This window comes from Leopardus geoffroyi, chromosome A2 (assembly GCF_018350155.1).
Source record: "Leopardus geoffroyi isolate Oge1 chromosome A2, O.geoffroyi_Oge1_pat1.0, whole genome shotgun sequence".
Taxonomy (NCBI): Eukaryota; Metazoa; Chordata; class Mammalia; order Carnivora; family Felidae; genus Leopardus; species Leopardus geoffroyi.
Genome location: NC_059331.1, coordinates 114,489,060 through 114,511,591, shown reverse-complemented (window position 1 = coordinate 114,511,591; position 22,532 = coordinate 114,489,060). Strand labels below are relative to the sequence as shown.

The 22,532-nt window shown below is 37.5% G+C and overlaps 1 protein-coding gene across 1 annotated transcript in view; it reads right to left on the bottom strand.

The window, feature by feature from the left end:
- The window catches only part of DNAH11 (dynein axonemal heavy chain 11), a 351,912-nt gene that overhangs the window by 49,790 nt on the left and 279,590 nt on the right, over positions 1 to 22,532 (bottom strand). Inside the window, 1 exon segment of the mRNA XM_045495056.1 lies at positions 8,638 to 8,842. Within this exon segment, the coding sequence (XP_045351012.1) occupies positions 8,638 to 8,842 (205 nt within the window).

Genomic DNA, 22,532 nt, shown 5'->3' with positions numbered 1-22,532 from the left:
AAGAAAAAAAAAGCATGAAAAAAAAAAGGGTAAGGAAGAGTACAGTAAATATACAGTGACAAATATGGTAGATTTTAATCCAATTGCATCAATAATCTCTTTGTGAATATTCTAAATACATCAATTAAAAGACACAGACTGACAACATGGATCAAAAAAGTAGGACCCAACTGTCTACTTTCTAAAAGAAATCTACTCTGCTTAAAGTAAAGGGATGGAGAAAGTTACACCACTTACCGCTCAGCAAAAGAAAGCTGGAGCAGCTACATTAATTTCAGACAAAGTACACACGAGAACAAGGAAAATTATCCAGCACAAAGAGGAGAATTATATAATGATAAAGGGATCAATTCTCTTAAAAAAAAAAATACAAATCTTTAGTGAGCATGTCTCTGACAACCAAGTGTCAAAATACAGGAGACAGAAACTGACAGAACTCCAAGAAGCACACAAGGCCACATTGCTGAAGAATTCAAAACTCCTGTATCTAGAATTAATGGATTCTGTTAGACAGAGAATCAGCAACAATATAGTTGAACCAAACAGCACTATTAACTGGATGTAAGTGACATTTATAGAATACAGTAAAACCTTGGATTGCGAGTAACTTGTTCTGCAAGTATTCCCTAAGATGATCAAACATTTCTAATAAATTTGAACCTGATAAAGGACCAATGTCTTGGAATACGAGTAGTGACCCCGAATGTCACATGATCACAAATGAGCAAATGGTTCTTCTCCCTCATTCCCCCTGCCTCTCTCCCTGTGGGATTATGGGTGATCATCAAAGTAATGTTACATTTCCACAAAAATCCTCAAAAGGAGGCGAAAGCAAGTGTCACTGGATAGGTTCCTTGTTAAAGTTGCACAAAAAGAAAGAGATTCCATTGAGCCATCAGATAGGAGTGATTCCTTTAGTGCTAATGAAAGTCATTTACACAGTAACCTTCTTTTGTCTTCCTCACACCAGCCACAAAGGTTTTTCAAAGGTAAGTGCAGGTCAATTTGTTTATTTTTCCTTGCATTTTGTATTTTCTTTATTATTTTGTATTATATTACAGTATGTAAACATTTTTACATGAATATTTTTGGGTTGTGGAATGAATCATCTGAGTTTCCATTATTTCTTATGGGGAAATTTGCTTTGATATACAAGTGCTTTGGATTACAAGCATGTTTCTGGAACAAATTATGCTTGCAAACCAAGGTTTTACTGTACTTTATCAAATAATAGCAGAGTACGTATTTCTTTCAAGTTCACATAAAATATTCACATGATAAACCAAACTCTGAACCATAAAACACACCTGAAAAAGTTTTAAAAGAAAGAAATACTAAGTATACTCTCAAACCACAATGAAATCAAATAAGGAATTACTAAATGGAAAGATAGCTGGAAAACTCCCCAAGTATTTGGAGATTAAACAGCGCACTTCTCAATAACATGTAGGTGAAAGAAATCTCAAAAGACATTAAAAATATATCAAACTAAATAAAAATGAAAATACAATTTATCAAAATGTGTGAGATGAAGCAAAAGCAGTGCTGAGAGGAAAATTTGTAGCACTGAACACACAGTAGAAAAGAAGAAAGATCTAAAATTAATGATCTATGCTTTTACCTTAAGAAGCTAGTGAAAGAAAAGCAATATAAATATAAAGCAAGGAGATGAAAATAAACAAAAATTAGAGCAGAAATCAATAAAAATTAAAACAAGAAATCAATGGGGGAAAAATTATCAGCCAAAAGTTGATTCTTTACAAAAATCAACAAAATTTTTAGCCCTGGAGCCAGGCTAACCAAGAAAAAGAGAAAGCATTAATTACAATGTCAGAAATTAAAGAAGGGCCATCACTACTGACTCTATGGGCATTAAAGGATAATAAAAGGATATTATGAATGAGTTTATGCCCACAAATTTGATAATTTAGATGCAGTAGACCAATTTCTTGAAAGACACATCTACCAAGAACTCACACAAGGAAAACTAGATAATCTGAATGGGCCTATGTCTAATTAAAATTTTGAATTGACAACAATCTTCCAAAAAAGAAAGCACCAGGCCCAGACGATTTCACTGATGAGTTTACCAAAGATTTAAGGAAGAAATGCTATCAACTTTCTACTATTTTTTCCAGAAAATAGAAGAAAGGGAATACTTCCTAATTGTATGAGGTCCCCATTAGCCTAATATTGAAACCTCATAAAGCCATTTCAAGAAAAAACAAAACTACAGACCCAGTATCTTTCATGAACATATATGTAAAAATCCTCAACAATATATTAGCAAACAAAATCAAACACATGTGTGAAAAGAAATATATACCATAGTAAGTAGGATTTATTCCAGGTACGCAAGTCTGGTTCAACATTGAAAAGTCAAGTAATGTAATCCATTGTATCAAAAGGCTTAGGAAAAAAAAATATGATATACCAATAGATGAAAAAAAAACATCTGAAAAAATCCAACACTCATTTATGATAACGACTCCCAGAAAAGTAGAAATAGAGGTGAACTTCAACTTGATAGAGAACATCTCAAAATGAAACCTACATTCATTACATATTCCACTTAATGGTGATGAACTAGATGCTTTCCCCCCAAAACTGGAACTGGCACAAATATCTCTTTTCACCACTTCTATTCAACATTGTACTGAAAGTCTTAAATTCAATAAGACAACAAAATAAATAAAATGTATACAGAATGGGAATGGAAGAAATAAACAGTCTTTGTTCACACATGGCATGGCTGTCTTTGTAGAAATCCCCAAAGAATCAACAAAAAGACTCCTAGCTAACAAGAGATTATAACAAAGCTACAAGATACAGGGTTAATATACAAAACCCAACTGCTTTTCTATACGCTAGCAATGAACAATTGGAAATTAAAATGTATAGTACAATACCATTTACATTAGGACCAAAAAATTGAACTGCTTAGATAAAAATCTAGGAAATCATATTGAAGATATGTATGAAGAATTCTACCATGTTCTGATGAACGAAATCAAAGATCTAAAAAATGTAGACATAATTCATATTCATGATAGGAAAATCCAATATTGTTAAGATACCACATTTTCCTTTCTGTGATTCAACATACTATCAGTCAAAATCCCAGCACATTATTTTGTGGATACTGACAAACTGACCATAAAGTATACACAGAAAGGTATAAAATTCAGAAGAGCCAACAGTCAGCATATGGAAGAAAAATAAGTTGGAAGATTGACAATACTCACCTTAAAGACTTGCTATAAAGCTACCACTAATAAGGAAGGTATGGTATTCACAAAGTAGACAACAGATCCACAGAAATATGGTCTACTGATCTCTGACAAGTAGCGAAGGCAATGCAAGGAGAAACGACAATTTTTTTAAACAAATGGTACCAAACAGCTGGGTATCCACATGCAAAAGAATGAAGCTGGATCCCTACCTCACACTGCAAACAAAAATTAACTCAAAATGGATCACAGACCTGAATGTAAGAACTAAAACCATAAAACTCCTAGAAGAAAACACAGGAGTAAATCTTCACAAACTTTTATGAGGTAACGGTTTCATAAATATGATATCAAAAGCACAAGCAACAAAGAAAAAAGAGATAAACTGGATTTCATCAAAATTAAAGTCAGGTGCTTCAGAAGACACGATCAATAAAGTGAAGACAACCCACAGAATGGGAGAAAATATTTTTGTATTATGTGCCCAATGAGAGTGTAATATTAAAAAAACATAAAGACTCCTACAACACAATAAAAATAACCCAATTTTAAAAATGGGCATAAGATTTGAATAGATGTTTCTCCAAAGAGGACATATCAAACCAATAAATATATGAAAAGATGCTCAATTCCATTAGCCTGTAGGGAAAAGAACATCAAAACCATAGTGAAATACCACTTCACATGCATTAATGTGGTTATTAGCAAAAAAAAGAGACAACAAGTGTTGGTGAAGATGTGAAGAAATTGGGTCTTTTACACATAGTTGGTAAAAATGTAAAATGGTCCAACTGCTTTGAAAACAGTCTGGCAGTTCCTTAAATGTTAAATGTAGAGTCAATATGTAACCTAGCAATTCTGCCGCTAGGCACATATGCAAGAGAATTGAAAAATATATGTCCACACAAGAACTTATGCACGAACATTCACAGAAGCATTAAGCATCATAGCCAAAAAGTGGAAACAACCTGAATATCCATCAACCTATGATGGCATAAGTAAAATATGACATATATATATATGTACAATGAAATATTATTCAGATATAAAAAATGAAGAATTGGTATACACTACAACATGGATGCACCTTGAAAACATTATGCTAAGTGAAAGAAGCCATGTACAAAGGCCATATATTTAATGATTCCATTTATATGAAATGTCCAGAACAGGCAAATCTATAGGGGTAAAAGGAGATTAACGACTGTTACGAGGTAGGTGGGAACGGACACTGGAGATTAACAGCTAATAAGCATTTATTTTTTTTTGAGGTGCTGAAAATGTAGAATTGATACTCTGTGAATAACCTAATATACAATGAATTATACAATTAAAAAGGGTATGAGATTTAATGCAATCCCTATCAAAATACCACCAGCAATTTTCATAGAGCTAGGACAATGAATCCTAAAATTTGTATGGAACCACAAAAGACCCCAAAGAGCCAAAGCAATCTTGAAAAGAAAACCAAAGCTGGAGGCATCATGACTCCAGACTTCAGGCTGTACTACAAAGCTGTAGTCATCAAGGTAATATGATACCAGTGCAAAACCAACACATAGACCAATGGAACAGAATAAAAAACTCAGAAATGGACCCACAACTATATGGTCAACCAATCTTTGACAAAGCAAGAAAGAATATCCAATGGAAAAAAGACAGTCTCTTTAACAAATGGTGTTGGGAAAACTGGACAGCAACATACAGAAGAATGAAACTAGACCACTTTCTTATACCATACACAAAAGTAAACTCAAAATGGATGAAAGACATAACATGAGACAGGAAACCATCAAAATCCTAGAAGAGAACATAGGCAGCAACTTTGCTGACCTTGGCCAGAGCAGCTTCTTACTAGACACATGTCTAGTAAGGGAAACAAAAGCAAACATGAAGTAATGGGACTTTATCAAAAGAAAAAACTTCTGCATAGAGCAGGAGACAATCAATAAAAACTGGAAGGCAGCCTACAGAATGGGAAAAGATATTTGCAAATGACATATATGATAAAGGGTTAATAACCAGTATCTATAAAGAACTTATCAAACTCAACACCCAGAAAATAACCCAGTTAAGAAATGGGCATGAGACTTGAACAGATGGTTTTCCAAAGAAGACATCCAGATGGACACATGAAAAGATGATCAACATAATTCATCATCAGGGAAATACAAATCAAAACCACAATGAGATGCCGCCTTACACTGGTCAGAATGGCTAAAATTAACAACACAAACAACAAGTGTTGGCAAGGATGTGGAGAACAGAGAATCTCTAACACTGTCAGTGGGAATGCAAACTGGTGCAGCCACTCTGGAAAACAGTATGGAGGCTCCTCAAAAAGTTAAAAATAGAACTACCCTATGACCCATCAATTGCACTACCTGGTATTTACCCAGAGGATATGAAAATAGACTTAAAGGGGTACACGTACCCCTGTGTTTATAGCAGCATTATCAGCAATAGCCAAACTATGGAGGCAGCCGAAATGTCCATCAACTGATGAATAAAGAAGATGTGGTATATACAGACAATGGCCATCAAGAGGAATGAAACCTTGCCATTTGCAATGATGTGGATGGAGCTAGAGTATATTATATTAAGTGTAATAAGTCAGGCAGAGAAAAACAAATACCAAATGATTTCACTCATACATACAACTTAAACAAAACCGATAAACATACAGAAAAGGGGGGAAAAGGTGGAAAACAAACCATAAGACACTAGGATTAGAGAACAAACTGAAGGTTCGTGGAAGGAGGTGGGTGGGAGATGGGCTAAATGCGTGATGGGCATTAAGGAGGGCACTTGTGTTGAGCACTGGGTGTTATATGTAAGGGATGAATCACTAAATTCTACTCCTGAAAACAATATTACACTTTATGTTAACTAGAATTTCAATAACAGTTTGAGGGAAAAAAGGGTAGGTGAATTAAATCTCAATAAAACTTATAAAAAATAGGGGGGCGCCTGGGTGGCGCAGTCGGTTAAGCGTCCGACTTCAGCCAGGTCACGATCTCGCGGTCCGTGAGTTCGAGCCCTGCGTCGGGCTCTGGGCTGATGGCTCAGAGCCTGGAGCCTGTTTCCGATTCTGTGTCTCCCTCTCTCTCTGCCCCTCCCCCGTTCATGCTCTGTCTCTCTCTGTCCCAAAAATAAATAAACGTTGGAAAAAAAAAAAAACTTATAAAAAATAGGAAGAAATATTATGTCTTAATGAAAAACATCAAATGGACATGTGTTATTGAAGCGGAACACTATTTTGTTTTGCTAAAAAAATTTTTTTTAGTATGTATTTTGAGAAAGAGAGAGCACAAGCAGGGAAGGAGCAGAAAGAGAAGGAGAGAGAGAGAGAGAGAGAGAGAGAGAGAGAATGAATCCCAAGCAGGCTCCATGCTCAGCACAGAGCCTGAAGAGGGGCCCCATCTCAAAACTGTGAGATCATGACCTGAGCCAAAATCAAGAGGTGCAGGCTTAACTGACTGAGCCACCCAGGCACTCGGAAGCAGACCAGTATTTTAAGTACATTTTATTTTTACGTTACAAAGAAGAAGGATAACGTTGGAAGAAACTTAAAATGGGCTAGTGATATAGAGGAACTCTGTAATATCTTATAACTTTTCTGTAAATAAATCTAAAAGTATTCCAAAATAAATTAACATTTATTTTCAAAGCTTGCTTCTGATAAAAAAGTAGGGTAGAAAGGCAAAATATTGCTCATCACTGAAGCTAAATGATGCCAACATGGAAATTTGTAACTATTTTATGTGCATGTGTGAAAAATTCCATTATCTAAAGTAAAAGCATATAAAGAAATTAACCAGGGCTGCCTGGGAGGCTCAGTCAATTTAGTGTCCAACTCTTGATTTTGGCTCAGGGCATGATCTCACAGTTCGTGAGATGGAGCCCTAGGTTGGGCTCCATGCTGACAGCATGGGGCCTGGTTCAGATTCTCTCTCTGCCCTTCCCCTGCTCATGCTCTTTCCCTCAAAATAAATAAACTTAAAAAAAAAAAATTAACCAAACTGTCAAGGATTTGGGGGGAAAAAACCTAAGTGTATTACCATAACAAGTCTATTTTTCTTTTCTTTTCTTTTTTCTTTTCTCTTTTCTTTTCTTTTCTTTTTTTATAGAGAGCATACGTGAATAAGGGAGAGGGGCAGAGGGAGAGAAAGAGAATCTTAAGCAAGCTCCACATACAGCTCGGAGCCCAATGCGAGGCGTGATCCCATGACCATGGGATCATGACCTGAGCCAAAAATCAAGATGCTTAGCCAACTGAGCAACCGGGTGCCTCCAGACTATTTTTTTTATATGGTCTTGGGGTGTTTCGAATGTAGACATGTTCCCTGTCCAAGTTGGCAGTTATGCACAAAGCAGCACCCCCGCGACTCTCTGAACACTGCCCTTGGGTCACTCAGGGCTGGCAGGTTGCAATGCCACTGAATGTGAGCACACCTGCCAGAAGACCTCAGGGAACTGTGCCCACTCACACCCAGCCTTGATCTCAGAGCTGTCTTTGGCTGACACAGAAGTCAATCCAATTAAAAGCCGTCTCAAATGGGGTCTGAACATGGGTGAGAATCCCTTGCAGGGGTTGGTAAAACAGATCACTGGGCCTACCTCCAGAATCTCACATTTGGCAAGACCTGGTCTGTGGCTTGAGACTTTGCATTTCAGGCCTCCGGCTGATCCTGATGTTCTGAGAATTTACCATTTGAAAACCGTTACACCAGGAGCAGCAAACATCTTCCATAAAAGGCCAGACAGTAAATATCGTTGATTTTGCAGGTCATACAGTCTCTGTAGCAACCACTCACCTCTACCATTGACTTCTTTCTACCTTTTCAGGCTTCCTCTGTCTTTTTGTTTGTGTTTTTTTGTTTTTTGTTGTTTTTTTTTTTTTGTTTGTTTTTTAGTTTTTTGTATTCAACCCTCATTTTAAGTATTTTCAGTATTTTTTAAAGTCAGTGTAAAGTCATACATTTTCCAGTAAGTGCTAATCATCACTAGCTATGAGCCTCTTGATTTTTCCCACCTTATTCTATTAGTCTTCTTTTTCTTTCTTTTGTCATGACTGAATTGGACTGTTATCACTGAACCTACGAGAACATGTATCTGCTTCTCTACTTCTGTTTTCCATGATTTATAGGTCTCCTTATTTGTCCTCTAGTGACCTGCATCAAACCAGACCTACAGCTAGCCCAACTCCTACCAGGGGCACGATGCTAACTACTTTCTTTAACAGGAGTGCCCTTGAACTGTTTACTGTTCACATACATCCTCATTTTTGTTAATTAGACCATAAAGCTGTAGAGGGCAGGAATCCTATCTTATACTCCTGTGTCTAAACACTGTAACTCGTGCAAAGCAGATAGTAAGTGTTGACACACAATTTCATAATTTTTACCTTAAGTTTCTCCAGATCTGGCCTTTCAATACTGACCACCTCTGCCAGGAGCTGGGCTTCTAGACCATCTTCTGTGACCGTGAAATTGAGGAGGGTTGTCTGAGCTTGCAATTCTGGCTGATAGTGAGGATTTGCCAGTTTTGTGTGAAGGATAAGGCGAAAGTTCCTGTTAAATTCACATTCTTTATCTCCAATCCTGATATATCTAAAGGGGTACAACACAAACATTCAGGAGAGTCCCATGAACCATAATTGATATTTTGGTTTCATCCCATTCCTTTATTCTGATAGTGTATCTAGGCTGTAAGACCAGGTGATTCAAAATTTTTCAGCTACTATCTCCCTGAAGTATAAAAGAAATAGGAATGATCTACTCAACCTCTATACAATTTTTTACATGCCAAATGGTGAAAACGGTACTCATCTCAAAGTCACTGTAACAAGAAAATTCAATACATTATATAAAGTTGTATAACAACAAATGTTAGCTTCTATAATACTTTCTGTGATAAACCTTACATTAAACACTGTTATTCTTACAGGATAAAATGAGTATGTATTTGCGTTTACTTGTGTGCATGTGTATTAAGTGTATATATTCTTAAAATTTATATACATATTCAAAACACACATATACTTAAAATTAGTTTGTATTTCAGTATTTTTGGCACTGGCTCAAAAGCAAAGTTTAAGAAGTGTCCTGTATGGAATGCATGGGTGTGGGATCTCAGCACGGTTCTGTCCTATATCCCTGTTCCCTTGGCACAGGGACAGGAGCGTTGCACTTCATCCAAAGTATTCCAGTCAGAGTGAGTTTTCCTGGGACCTGGGATTGGAACAAAGGGAGGGAATCGGAAATAAAACCTATAAACTCATGTTGAAGTTCACCCTCTCCTCCTGGTAAACCACGCAGCAGAGAAAGACTTTCCTGGTTTCCCAAGGAAGATTAAACCAGTAATAGATTGAAGCGTAACACAAAAGGACCATGTTCTGGATTTTATGAACTCCCAGGTCCCATCTTCCTGCCTGCCTTTTTAACTCAGCTGCCATGACACCCTGCAGCCTTGTGACACAGTCTTCATTTTGCTTAAGCTAGATGGAGGTGGCTTCTGCAATTGCAAGCAAAGGTCTGAACGAATGCAGCCTCTCCCTGAGCGGAGGGCCTGACTTTTTTCTACCTCAGATACTGTGGAGTAACATGTCAGGACTTCATCATGAGGGCTCTGTTGCCCTCTGGGTTCTGGAAGGGCTTTGGTCAATGGAAGCACTAGTAAGAGATCGCAGCACAGGAGAGGGAGTTCAGCGTACATCTTCCCTGCCTCAGCGCCATGGTCTGGCGAAGACTGCTATGACCAGATTCCAGGTTTGGGATGGTCTCCTTCCCCATAGCTCCACTCACAGGACCAAGTAACACCTTCAGGCTTAGAGGTGGTAATGGCTTCTGGCTGATGCAAGTCCTTGCTTGCTTGGACTCTTCTGTGGGGTTCCTTTACTCTTCCCTCTGAAAATTCTTTCTGTAATAGTCACTGTTAATTCTATTAAAAACTTCTAAGCTGTTTTGTGGCTTTCTTTTTTTCCCCCTGCTGGGAACCTTCTCCAGTAGTGGGAGTTTTTAAGTTCATGTGGCAAATCAATATTGCAACTTCTCCAACTTTTCCATCAGAGGTCCAAACTGTACTGGAGTAAAAATGCACGTAAGAAGCCTAGGAGTGAGCCCAAAACAAAGAGCATCTTCTCAGCCCACTTTAATTACAAAATTCTGCATTCTTTCATACTTAAGTGTATAAAGTAGTTTAATTGTAGATGAATCCTAATGATGATAGAATTTTATCCAAAAGCCGTATTATCTTTAATGTAAATATAGTATTTTTAAAAAATCACTGACTTACAGGTAAAATGTTATTTCACTAAATTTATCAATTTTGGAAAACTGGATGAATTAAAAGAGACATTGAACAGTAAGTTCAGCATTCAGGCAACATTCCTTTTTATTACAATGCCTCAATGTTTGCAACAACTTTTTTTTTTTTAAATTTTTTTTTTTTCCAACGTTTATTTATTTTTGGGACAGAGAGAGACAGAGCATGAACGGGGGAGGGGCAGAGAGAGAGGGAGACACAGAATCGGAAGTAGGCTCCAGGCTCTGAGCCATCAGCCCAGAGCCCGACGCGGGGCTTGAACTCACGGACCGCGAGAACGTGACCTGGCTGAAGTCGGACGCTTAACCAACTGCGCCACCCAGGCGCCCCAGCAACAACTTTTCTTTAAACGTGAGGAGAGATGCCCAAAATTTGTAATGTGGCAGTATTTTAGGTTGCTGTTGGTGAATGTTTCCTAATTATATTTTACTCTGGTATTAGTCTCTTGGGTCACACGGTAAGGAAAGGACTTCAGAACCAATGGCCATTTAATCTGACTAGGAACATTGTTATGAAACAATTTTCGTATGTAAAGATTATTTAAAAAGTCATAGTATTCTTAAATTGCTAAAGCTTTAATCACAAATTCACTCTTAATCACTAAAGCTTTAGTCACTACAGCTAAGAACCTCAAAATATTGAGAAGATTCATTACTTCTCATCTTCATCGAACTCTCAAGTTTTGTTTGCATTGCATAAATCTTATATTTGCAACAAAGACTTTCAGTTTCTGATGAAGTGTCTAAGCTTGAAAACGATCTGCCCAAGAAGTCACCTTTGGAGACATTCTTTATTAAGTTAAATGGTGAATTCATTCATGTTACCTAGTCTTGGGTTGTTTTTACTGTGTCAAGACTTCCTACTCTTTAATATTTTTTTCTAGAAGGATGAAGAGCAATTTAGGTAGCACATGTCTTCTGAAACAGCATATGACTGTATAATATAGCTCCCTTTAAAAAAAATAAATAAAAAGAGTATTCACATCACTGTTAAAGAGAAACACTGTTAAAGAGAAACACGAGACAGAAAAAAGATGAATGAACCACAGGCCAAATGTTTTATAAGTGAACCAGACAGCAGCTGTTGGTGTATCCAGTGAGCACAGTGGCCCCATGCCCTTGTTCCACAGGTCATGGCAACGACACCATCTGTTCACATGTTTGCAAGTATTTTCCAGTTGATATCATGCTCATTAAAGTAATCATGTACCTTATTGATAATTTCTTCTGTTATTTGTATTTGTAGTAAAAAAAATGTTACAACCATTCAGTCACTCAACAAGCAGTTATTGAACACCTACACCATGCCAAGCTCTAGGAGAGTGTTGAAGGCACTGGGCATAAAAGAAACAGGCAGGGTCTCTGTTCTCACAAACATTATTACTTCACTCTCTCATATTAGGCATTATGAGTATAAAATATTACACACCAATGCAGCCATTCATCTACTTAGTCTGTTCAATAAATGAATACACATTAGGTGCCTACAATGTGATGGCCATATCAAGATCAAAGATCTGCCCAATTAAAACACAGGCAAAGAATGCGGATAGACATTCCTCTAATGATGATACACAAATGGCCAATAAACATCTGAAAAGATGTTCAACACCATTAGTCATCAGGGAAATGCAAACCAAAGCCCCAGTGAGGTGCCACTTCACATCCACTGCAAGGCTATAATACACAACAACAACAAAAACACAGGGCACCTGGCTGGCTTAGCCGAAAAAGCATGCTACTCTTGATCTTGGGGTCGTGAGTTTGAGTCCCCTGTTGGGTGTACAGATTACTTTAATAAAAACTTAAAATACACACACACACACACACTAAACCATAACAAGTGTTGGCAAGGATATAGAGAAACCAGAACCCTTTATACGCTGCCGGTGGGAATGTCAAATTGCAGGTCCACTTTGAAAAACAATTTGGCAGTTTCTCACAATCTTAAACACACAGCTACCATTTAACCAAGCTATTCTGCTCCAAGATCCCAAAGAATGAAAACACAGGTCCACTTAAGATCTATACACAAAGGTTCATAGCAGTGTTATTCCTAATAGCCAAAAGGGGGAAAAAACCCAAATGCCTGTCAACTCAAGAATAAACCAACTGTAGAGCGTCCAAACAAAGGAATGTTACTCGGCAACAAAAAGGAAAGAAGTACTGATAATGCCTAACGTGGATGAACTTTGAAAAGACTGTGCCAAGTAAAAGCAGGTAGCCACACAGGACCACATATTTTATGATTCTACTTACAGGAAACGTCCAGAATGGGCACATCTGTAGAGACAGAAAGGACACGAGTGGGTGCCCAAGAGTCTCAGCCTAAAACCGTGGTAATGGCTGCCCAGTGCGTGCATATACAGAAACTCACCTACTTGTGCACTTTATATGATGAAATCGCACAGTATGTGAATAATAACAGTGCTACCAAGAAAGACAAAAACAACATAAAGCTAGCAAAAGGTCAGTTCGTACCATATGGGCTTTTATCAACCTGTAAGGTAAGGAACTGTGCTGATAACTGGTTTCTCAGACGCTCATGCTTTTGAGCGCAGTGAGGCGTGTCACAGGATGGTCTTCTATGACAAGGCTATCTTTCTTAGTTAACCCACTTCTTGTTGACTGAAGACATATTCAACCACATCTTTGTTTAGAACAAAATTTTTCCCATTGCTTGAATTTCTCTTTCCAAGCGTTCCCAAAACTGATCTCAAAAGTAGCTTTGAGAACATCTTTCTTCACTAGCACTATTCACTGCATTACCATTACCCTAGGCTTCAGGATTTACAGGACTGGCTTTTAAAGGAACTTTCAAGAATGAAAGTTTCATGTAATTACTATGCCTCGGTTCCCATATGTAACCAGGATTCAAACTGATACTCATTTGTACCATCACAGTAATAAAACCCATACTTGAATAAACCTCTGGTGCTTCTTGGGATTTTCTGATTACAGCTCCATCTTGGCTTGAATTCATTCCTTCTCAGAGCAGTATTTCAGAAATGCCAGGTCTGTCACAACCTCCTTGATTTTAGATTCAATTTTCCCTAATTTGCTTATGAATTTTTACTGGATTTGAGTTCACACTTCATAAACTTCTGGGTTTAACCACTAACCTTTAGCGCCAGATAAAAAGAGAATGTAAACTTTTTATAATTTATAAAATTGTATTTAGGGGAGCCTGGGTGGCTCAGTCGGTTAAGCATCCGACTTTGGTTCAGGTCATGATCTCACGGTTCATGAGTTCAAGCCCCACCTCAGGCTCTCTGCTGACACCTCACAGCCTTCTTTGGATTCTGTGTCTCCCTCTCTCTCTGCCCCTCCCCCATTTGCGTGCAGTCTTTCTCTCTCTCAAAAATAAACACCGAAAAAATTTAAAAATAAAAGGAAAATAAAAAATTGCATTTAAATGAAGAACACTGAACAAACCAACTCCACCATTTCCCTCATTGTTGTCTACTTATCTCGGTGTCACAGGCTGAGGAACTGAGGTGACAAGTCAGTTTAATTTCGAGGTCTATATGTGAGGGTGTGTACATTGTCCACATGTGAAAATCAAAACAAGCCTCCACAAGACGACTAACTTACTTTTGGAAGTTCTAGGTGGTCGGGCCTCAGGGAGAAAGCTCTCTAGAGCAGGGACTGGAGAACTGTTTCTATCAAGGGCCAGAGAGCAAATACTTCAGGTTTTGTGGGCCATATACATCTTTCTCAAATACTCATCTTTGTTGACAACCCTTTAAAAACCATTCTTACCTCATGGGTTGCATCAGGACAGGTTGTTCACCCTCTCGCCACTCTAGAAGATCACGCGGTTAGGGCTATGAATGTAATCTCCTCCAAGGAAATGGCAGCTAATCCCCCTCGACTTCCCAGTAACACCACGCTATGATTTTTCCCATCAGCTACTACACATAACATTGCTCCCCTCCATAGGCTTTCATGAAAAAAAGTGTGAGACTGGCCAACATGAAGCATGTGGTTTGGACAATTTTACTTCCGGGTGTAGGTGACAAAAGCTTTAAACTGGTTAAATACTTAACCAAATATCTGAGATAAAGCAATGCTCCATAAAATAGCTCGGAGACAATTCTGTGGCTCAAAATTTATCTTGCACACTTCTCTTGTACACCAACATATACCATGAGGCATTCACATACCCTGGTTTGAGAATGAGAAACCTACCTGCTTGAGGGACAGGTCTGATTGTATCAGTGAGGAGACAGTTAATCAGAGGAAAAGAGAAGGATGTCTGCCTACAAAAATAGGTTTTGCATTTTGCTTGGAAACATTATTTGATAAGTTCAGATTTCCCAGGGATAGTAAATTATCCTCAATTGGGGTGTTTATGATCTATGAAAGGCAAAAACTGCATAGTGACTCAGTGGGTTTTATCATTGCTGCTAGGTTAATTTTTGGTTAATCTCCTATCTGGGAAAATTAAACAGACTGCTAGTGCTCTCTCATGATTTGAAGGATCCAAAAAAACAACGGAGTTAACCAGAGGGGTGGGAAAAGCAAACAATCACTTGGCTGTTTCTGTGAAAGACAGGAGTCCAGAGGTTATGACTTCTAGAATATAGTGGGTAGCTATGAGCTCTTGAACCTAAACTCCAATGAGAAGCAAGAGCAGGTGTGAAGAACAACACAAAACTTGGAACTGTGGCTATTATCTTAAAATAGTAGTTCTTAACCCATTTTCTGGCCCCATGTCCCCCACGAACAGGACTTGCCCCTGACATTACACCGCCATGAGAATCACGTGGGGCAGCAATCTCTGAAGCTTTGGGTAGGGTTGCTCCTAGAGGGTTTTTATTCACCCTTTCAAGACAGTGACCTTCTCCTGCCCCCTTTTCTCACTGCCTGGTGTGCAGGTGACTGATTATGTGACTTCAGATCAGAAATAAAATTATTTTCCATAATACAAACACTACAGTTTTATTGGATAGGACATAGGGTGAATCAAAAACATTATTTCACCTAGCAGACTTGTAGTTTTAGAGCAAGAAGGGCCCCTAGAGATCATTCAACTGATTTCTTTTTATGGGCCCAAATAGTTTATGACTTGTCCAAGGTCACATAGCTTAGTGGCAGAGCTGGGACTAGAACCTGGGTCTCTAGACCCCTAGTATAAAGTTCATTTCACTACAGCACACTGTAGGTTAATTTGCTGTTTGATACTGACAGCTTGTGACCCCAGCCTCCACTGACCTGTCTGACCGTCGATCACAAAAGGGTACTGAGAAAATATGATGGACTCAGTAACCATCTATAGGCACCAGAAGAAAAAATATAAAGACACAGCTCAGAGAATGTGCCCTGCTGATCTTTGCTTAGAAATTCTGTCCTTGTTTATGAAGGAGAATAGCACTAATTATTGAGGTGCCCAGGTCTAACCAAAGACTTGTAATTTCTGGTAGATATTTTTATAAAATGAATTAATTTATAAAATCTTTAAAATAAATCAAAGTAGAGAAAAGTTTTCTATCTTTTGGCTCTCAGGAAAAAAAAAAGTCTTTTAAAAACACCAAAATGCTCACTAGTTAGTGGCATAAATTATTGTATAAAAGACCACCATCTACAAGTTAACTATTAATTTGGTTTTCCATAGGTCAGGTTTAAATAAAAACCAGATACATTTCGAATTTCAAAATTCTTTCAAAGTTTATTCAAAATTCAGCTGAAAGGTGTTTTGGAATGAAAAGGTTTCTAATTTCTTCAAGTCACAGAAGGTCATCACTATTGTGAAGGACTGGTAAACAAACGACATCAAAACCACTACATGGGTGATGGGCATTATGGAGGACACTTGTTGGGATGAGCAGCGGGTGTTAGATGTAAGTGATGAATCACTAAATTCTATTCCTGAAACCATTATTACACTATATGTCAACTAGTTTGGTTTAACTAAAATTAAAAGAAAAAAAGAACAACAAAACACAAACACACACACACACACACACACACACACACACACACACACACACACACACATGAAATGATGGCTTAACCAAAGTTCACAGCATTTCTGTGACAGACATGGGGAAACATTTCTCCCAATCATCAAATTTACCCGAAAACCAGAATCTCTGTGCGTTGAGGCAGCATGATCTCAACATAATCAAGATGAGAATTTCAAGTTGGATATTATAACCTGGATGTTTTATATCTAAGGCATGTGTCTGGAAGGTAAGGAAGTAGCTTTTACTGTTGGTGGAACTGTTCTCAAGATTTAGTGTTGCTGCTGAATGACTTTCCCTAGTGATGAGATATTCTGAGCACATGAACAAACAACGTCATTATTATTATTATTTTTTTTTTATTGCCATCTAAAACAAAATTTGGAAAAGCAACATACTCAGTTTAGGACAAGGACCTGCTTCTGTGGCAAACTGGGGTCTTGACTAGGAATGGCTGCAGGAGACTTTATTTTGATGATGATGACGACGACAACTCTTTTGTTAAAAAGGTTGCAAAGTCTTTCTCACAGTGCTGTTTAGACAGAAATTCCCTAAGATACTGTATTAGTGTAATGAAGGTTCTCACTTTGAGACGGACAATTCACACAAGTTCCCTGAATAGGAGGAATCAGAGCCTGTTTGTCAAGGTAAAGAGATGGCAGGTGGGTTTTGAGATAAGTGAATAAGACAGTCGCACGGGTTGGGGTAAAAACACACTCAAGAAATGAAAGAAAGAAAAAAAAGAACACTTTTCTATAGACATCTAAAACCTCACTGCACGTCCCGCTGTTTAAAATTAGCCGCTTCTCCACTGGCCTTGGGAGCTGCGACAGCTAGGCTGGGACAGCTTGGCCGGGAACGCGGCTGCAGCACCCGGGGACGCGCGGCACCTGGCCGTGTTACTTAGCAACCCCAGCAGGAGGGGCCGCAGAGTTGGTCTAACCCCGCCCCTCAAGAAAGGTTTCGGCTGAAAGCCGCGCAGCTGGCCAGGCGGCGCAGGAAAAGGAAGAAAGTCCTGAATAGAAATGAGTTGTTTTGCTGCTTCATATAGTTAATATAACCAACACGTCCTTCTCAGATAAAAGCAAACTTCAATTAGAATTATAAAAAAGAGAAAAAAAAGAAAAAAAAGACTCATGGTGCAGGACTCCAGGTACCATTGCTTAGAAAGAAAAATGGAAGCTAAACAAGAAAATCATAGATTATTTCCTTTAAGATATAGAAAATATATATACTATGCATTATATGTTAAATATCGTGACACATATTTTGATATATACCATATTTCAATATATCCATACTGAAATATTATGAGGCAGCATGAAAAAATTCTGGTTCCATTTGCATTTTTTTTTAAGGAAAACTGCTTTTTTAAAGAAAATAAGGTCAAGTTCTTTGTGGTCTGTTTGGAATTTACCTTCACATAAAGTCAAACAACTACTACACAGACGACTATGTGTCCAAAAAAAAAAAAAAAAATCTGGATTGAATTTAGGAACAGAAAGGTCTTTTCTGTAATTCAACTTTATTTTGAATTTAGAAATTAGGAGAAACTAGAATGCTGAGTTATATTGTAGGAGGGCATGAATTAACTTGAAAATAAAGTGATTCCTACCCACAAAGGATAAAATGAGAGAACTACATACCTCCTGAGTTTATTTAAAAACTAGAAGCTTCCAGCTCAAGAGAGCACCTTTTATCACAGTGTGGGATTTAATTTAACATTGTTTTAAAGTCTCACCCAAGGCCCCATTTAAAAATATCTATAATCAGCTGTAATATAATCATGTAGCATCAAACCCAAGGAACATAATACTGTTGAACAAACTGAAAATGTGCTAACTGAAAACGATTCCCCCTATTAATCTTAGTACCACTTTTAGGAAACACAATCATGATAAATATCTGTAAAATAGCTTTTACCTTATTATTTCTGTGAAATAAATTTATATTATATAGCTAATATTTCTGTTAGTTTTTTTAATCTTTTTAAAGTAGGCTTCATACCCAGCACGAACTCCATGTGGAACTTGAACTCACAACTCAGAGATCCAGAACTGCGCTAAAATCAAGAGTCAGACACTTAAGTGACTGAGCCACGCAGGCACCTGTTAGTTTTAAGTTTCTATATAGGGCATGCTACTTGAAGATTATTATTAAAAGGATAAGTACATGAAGAATAGAGGAAAAGTACAAAATGTCTTTTAAAAAATATTTCTAAGTTCAGAAACAATCTGAAATTGTATCTTACAATAAAGTTACTCCAGCTAAGATTAAAGTCCAAAAACTACTTCAATAATATTTGTGGGGGGGGGGGATTTGAAAGATTAAAGAGATATAATTTTACGAAGATGTTTCACAGATCAGCAGCTTCTCTAATATGTAAGCCAGTAAATTTGCTTTGGAAAAGGTACATGTTGATAAATCTCCCCAGATATGTTTTCTGTCGATTGATATGATAAGATGTATTTTACTTAAAATTAGGATTGTCTGGAGTTTGGTGGATTTAATTATTTGTAATTACCCAGCTGTTGTCAGCCTGTGGCCATTTTATGACAGTGGTATCTACTATGTGGGTCAGGTTCAACTGTATATCTTCTCAAACACAGATTTAATGTGCTATTGATGAAACCATTACTAGAACCAAATTAAAGTCTGGGCTGATGTATTGGTCCACAGGGAGCTGTCAGACATGAAAGGAGTAATTAGTATTCATTACTTCATACTCCACAACATTCCAATTATTAATGAACTTCAACTTTTGGACTATGCTATATCTATCACAAGCATCTTCTCAGACATTCATTATTAGGAAGAATAAACTAATATTGGTTAAAAAAAAGGCCCCTAAAACAAACAGAACTGAAAAAAACAAAAACACTATTAATAGCGGAAAACTTTGTGAGGGATGTGACTTTCAAGAGTGTGCAATGCAAGGAGTATCCCACCTGCATGGGAGGAATAGGACACAATGAAGACATGCACCCGCTTTGCAATCCTCTTTTCCTTGTTTTCCAAGCTATCTTGTCTTTACAATACAAGGGAAACGTCTATAATCACAAAGGTAATTGCACAGACAGGACAGCAAAGAAATGTAATGATAGAAGGGACTAGAAAAAAGTTAAGCAAAATGTTCATTGTTGAACATCAGAACAGGAGGCCCATCAGAAAATTTATAATCATGTAGGTTAGTCTGGGATGTGATCAAGGTAAACGCACAATTTTTCTGTTCCTGTTATAATATTACAAATGGGTATTTCTATTAAAAGCCCTATGGACCTTTTCTCTTTAGTTTTCTTTTCCATTGTTTTCTCCTTTTTATTTACAGCATTAGAAGAAAAATAATTCTTACTTCAACCAATGTATTTTAATTTTGCATATCACCTTCTAGTTTGCACATGTATGAATTTTTAAAATTTTTCTTTTTTTCTTAGTGTTACATGAAGTAACAAGAAAGCATTTACCCTGTTTAAAAAGACATTTTGTCAGATGAAAATAATACTATCACTAAAATATCAAACATTATTCCCAAGTACTTTTAAAGTTTTTATCAACTGGTAACAAAATGTGGAGTATTCTCAATTTTTTCCATTCAAAACTAAGAGGTGTGAAAAAAAAAAAGGAAGTAGAATAGTTCCTCCTCAGCAGAGGTGGCTAATAGTAGTCCATACAGAACTCTACTGTATTACACAAAACAGCAGATGAGTCGAAGCTCCTACCTCCGTTCTCTCAAAGACACCACAGTTCTTACACACTGGTGGGGAGCATTTGAATTTCTAGGAACACTATGGACAACAATTTGGTGTTGTGTTTTAAAGCTTATTGTGCACACACTCTACACCTTAACTCTTCTGCTCCAGAATACGAACTATGAAGAATCTCTTGCTGTGTGCACCTGTAGATGCATAAACGAACCATCAGTATGTTACCATTCATAGCAGCCTGGCTTCTTAGAATAGAAAACATAAACATAACCTCAAGGCCCTTCAATAAGAACATTTAATAAATTGCGGTAAAGTGACACCACTATTTCAATGATGAAAATGAAACAATTAGAGCTAGAAGAATATGGGTAAGTCTTAGACACCTAATAGTAGAAACTTCAAATCCCTTTAGACACACACACATACACACACACACACACACACACACACACACACACACACACCATGTGACATTTTTGTAAAGCCCCAACTCAAACAAAAATAAATGAAACTATTTTAAATAAAGCTTTGAAATGATAACAAAATTTAGAATACTACCTTTGGGAGAGGAGGCCCAATGGGAAATGAGAGGAGCACAAAGGCAGCTTAAAGAATTTAGTTCATAATTTGAATGGAAGATACTTATCTAATTTATCATTATGCTTTATATAATTTTATATGTTACGTATTTTATATGTATCAGCATTAAATAATACAACTTAAATGACCAAAACTCTCTATTGTTCTTAGGAGGCAACTTAAAACATCGAAAGATATGACTGATTCCTTTTTCACACACCCCACGTCCAAAAAACAATGGCTTACACTTCTGGATCTCTGGCTTAGTCTCTGATTCATACTCTCACTTACTTATCAGTGGTTCAAGATTCAAGAGACATAATCTATTCTGACTACCTATGTGTGCTATGCTCAGTTTCTATTTTTTTCCTCACCAGGTAAGAAAATGTAAACATAGAAAAATGGCCTAAACAACTTATTCCACATCACCAAACTGGAGGGTATAGGGCCAAGATTTGAACCAAATTTTACCCTACTTCTTCTACCCTGGTGCTATTTTTTCAATTATTTATTTATTTACTTATTTATTTGAGAGAGAAAGAGAGAGAATGGGGGAGAGGGGCAGAGGAAGGTGGGGGAGAGAGAAAATCCTAAGCAGGCTCCATGCATGCACCCTGATGTGGGGCTCAGTTTCACAACCCTGGGATCATGACCTGAGCTGAAATCAAGAATTGGATGCTCAATTGACTAAGCCCCCCAGGTCCCCTCCAAGGGCCAATTTCTGACGACTACATGCTAGTACATAAGTCCCACCTCACAACCTTAAAGTCTCTCTTGAAAATATTTTTTTAAGTTTTTTTTAATGTTTTATTTATTTTTGAGACAGAGAGAGAGACAGAGCATGAGCAGGGAAGGAGCAGAGAGAGAGGGAGACACAGAATTGGAAGCAGGCTCCAGGCTCTGAGCTGTCAGCACAGAGCCCGACGCGGGGCTCGAACTCACGAACGGTGAGATCACGACCTGAGCGGAAGTCGGATGCTCAACCGACTGAGCCACCCAGGCGCCCCTCTCTTGAAAATATTTACATAGCTAGTTCAAGACTGTGGATTAATCACTGCATTAACTTTTCCTCCCATAGCGAGTCCTAGGGAAAAGATGGAAAAATGTATATTCAAAGAAACAATAAATTCAAAATCATGTTGAAAAGAGTACAACGAGTGGAAGCCAAAAAAAAAAAAAAAAGAGGAATGAAAGAAATTCATGAAAAATCTAATGGAAAACATTAGCAAAAGTTAACAATACACAATCCATGGAAGGCAATAAACATATCCTTATTGACATTCAAGGAAAATCAAAATAAAGCAGAAAGGAGAAGGATGCTGTTACTGATGCTTCCACTGGCTCTTGCTCATGATGCCATATCTCCTTGTGTTCTGTGACTTCTGCCTGTGAACTCACAGATACTTTGAAATGGTATCTCATACAATCCTCTAAAGCCTAGGGTTACGTACATAATTCCTGACAGCATTTTTGTTTGCTTCTGCCAAATACACTGGAGTATGACCTATGCAATGCCACTGAAAAATAAGTTATTGGTTTGAGGTTTTTAGGGCATCTAAGTAAAAATTTGTCTTGAACATTTACGAGAGGGATGGTTTCTGATTAGGAACTCTCACAGGATGTTTTTCCATTTCTTTTCAGGGCCAAAGTACAAGAAGGAAATAGTTCCTTTCTGCAGGGCTGGGTTTTGTTTAGTTTTTAACAAATTTACCCTTAAGCAGAAGGTAG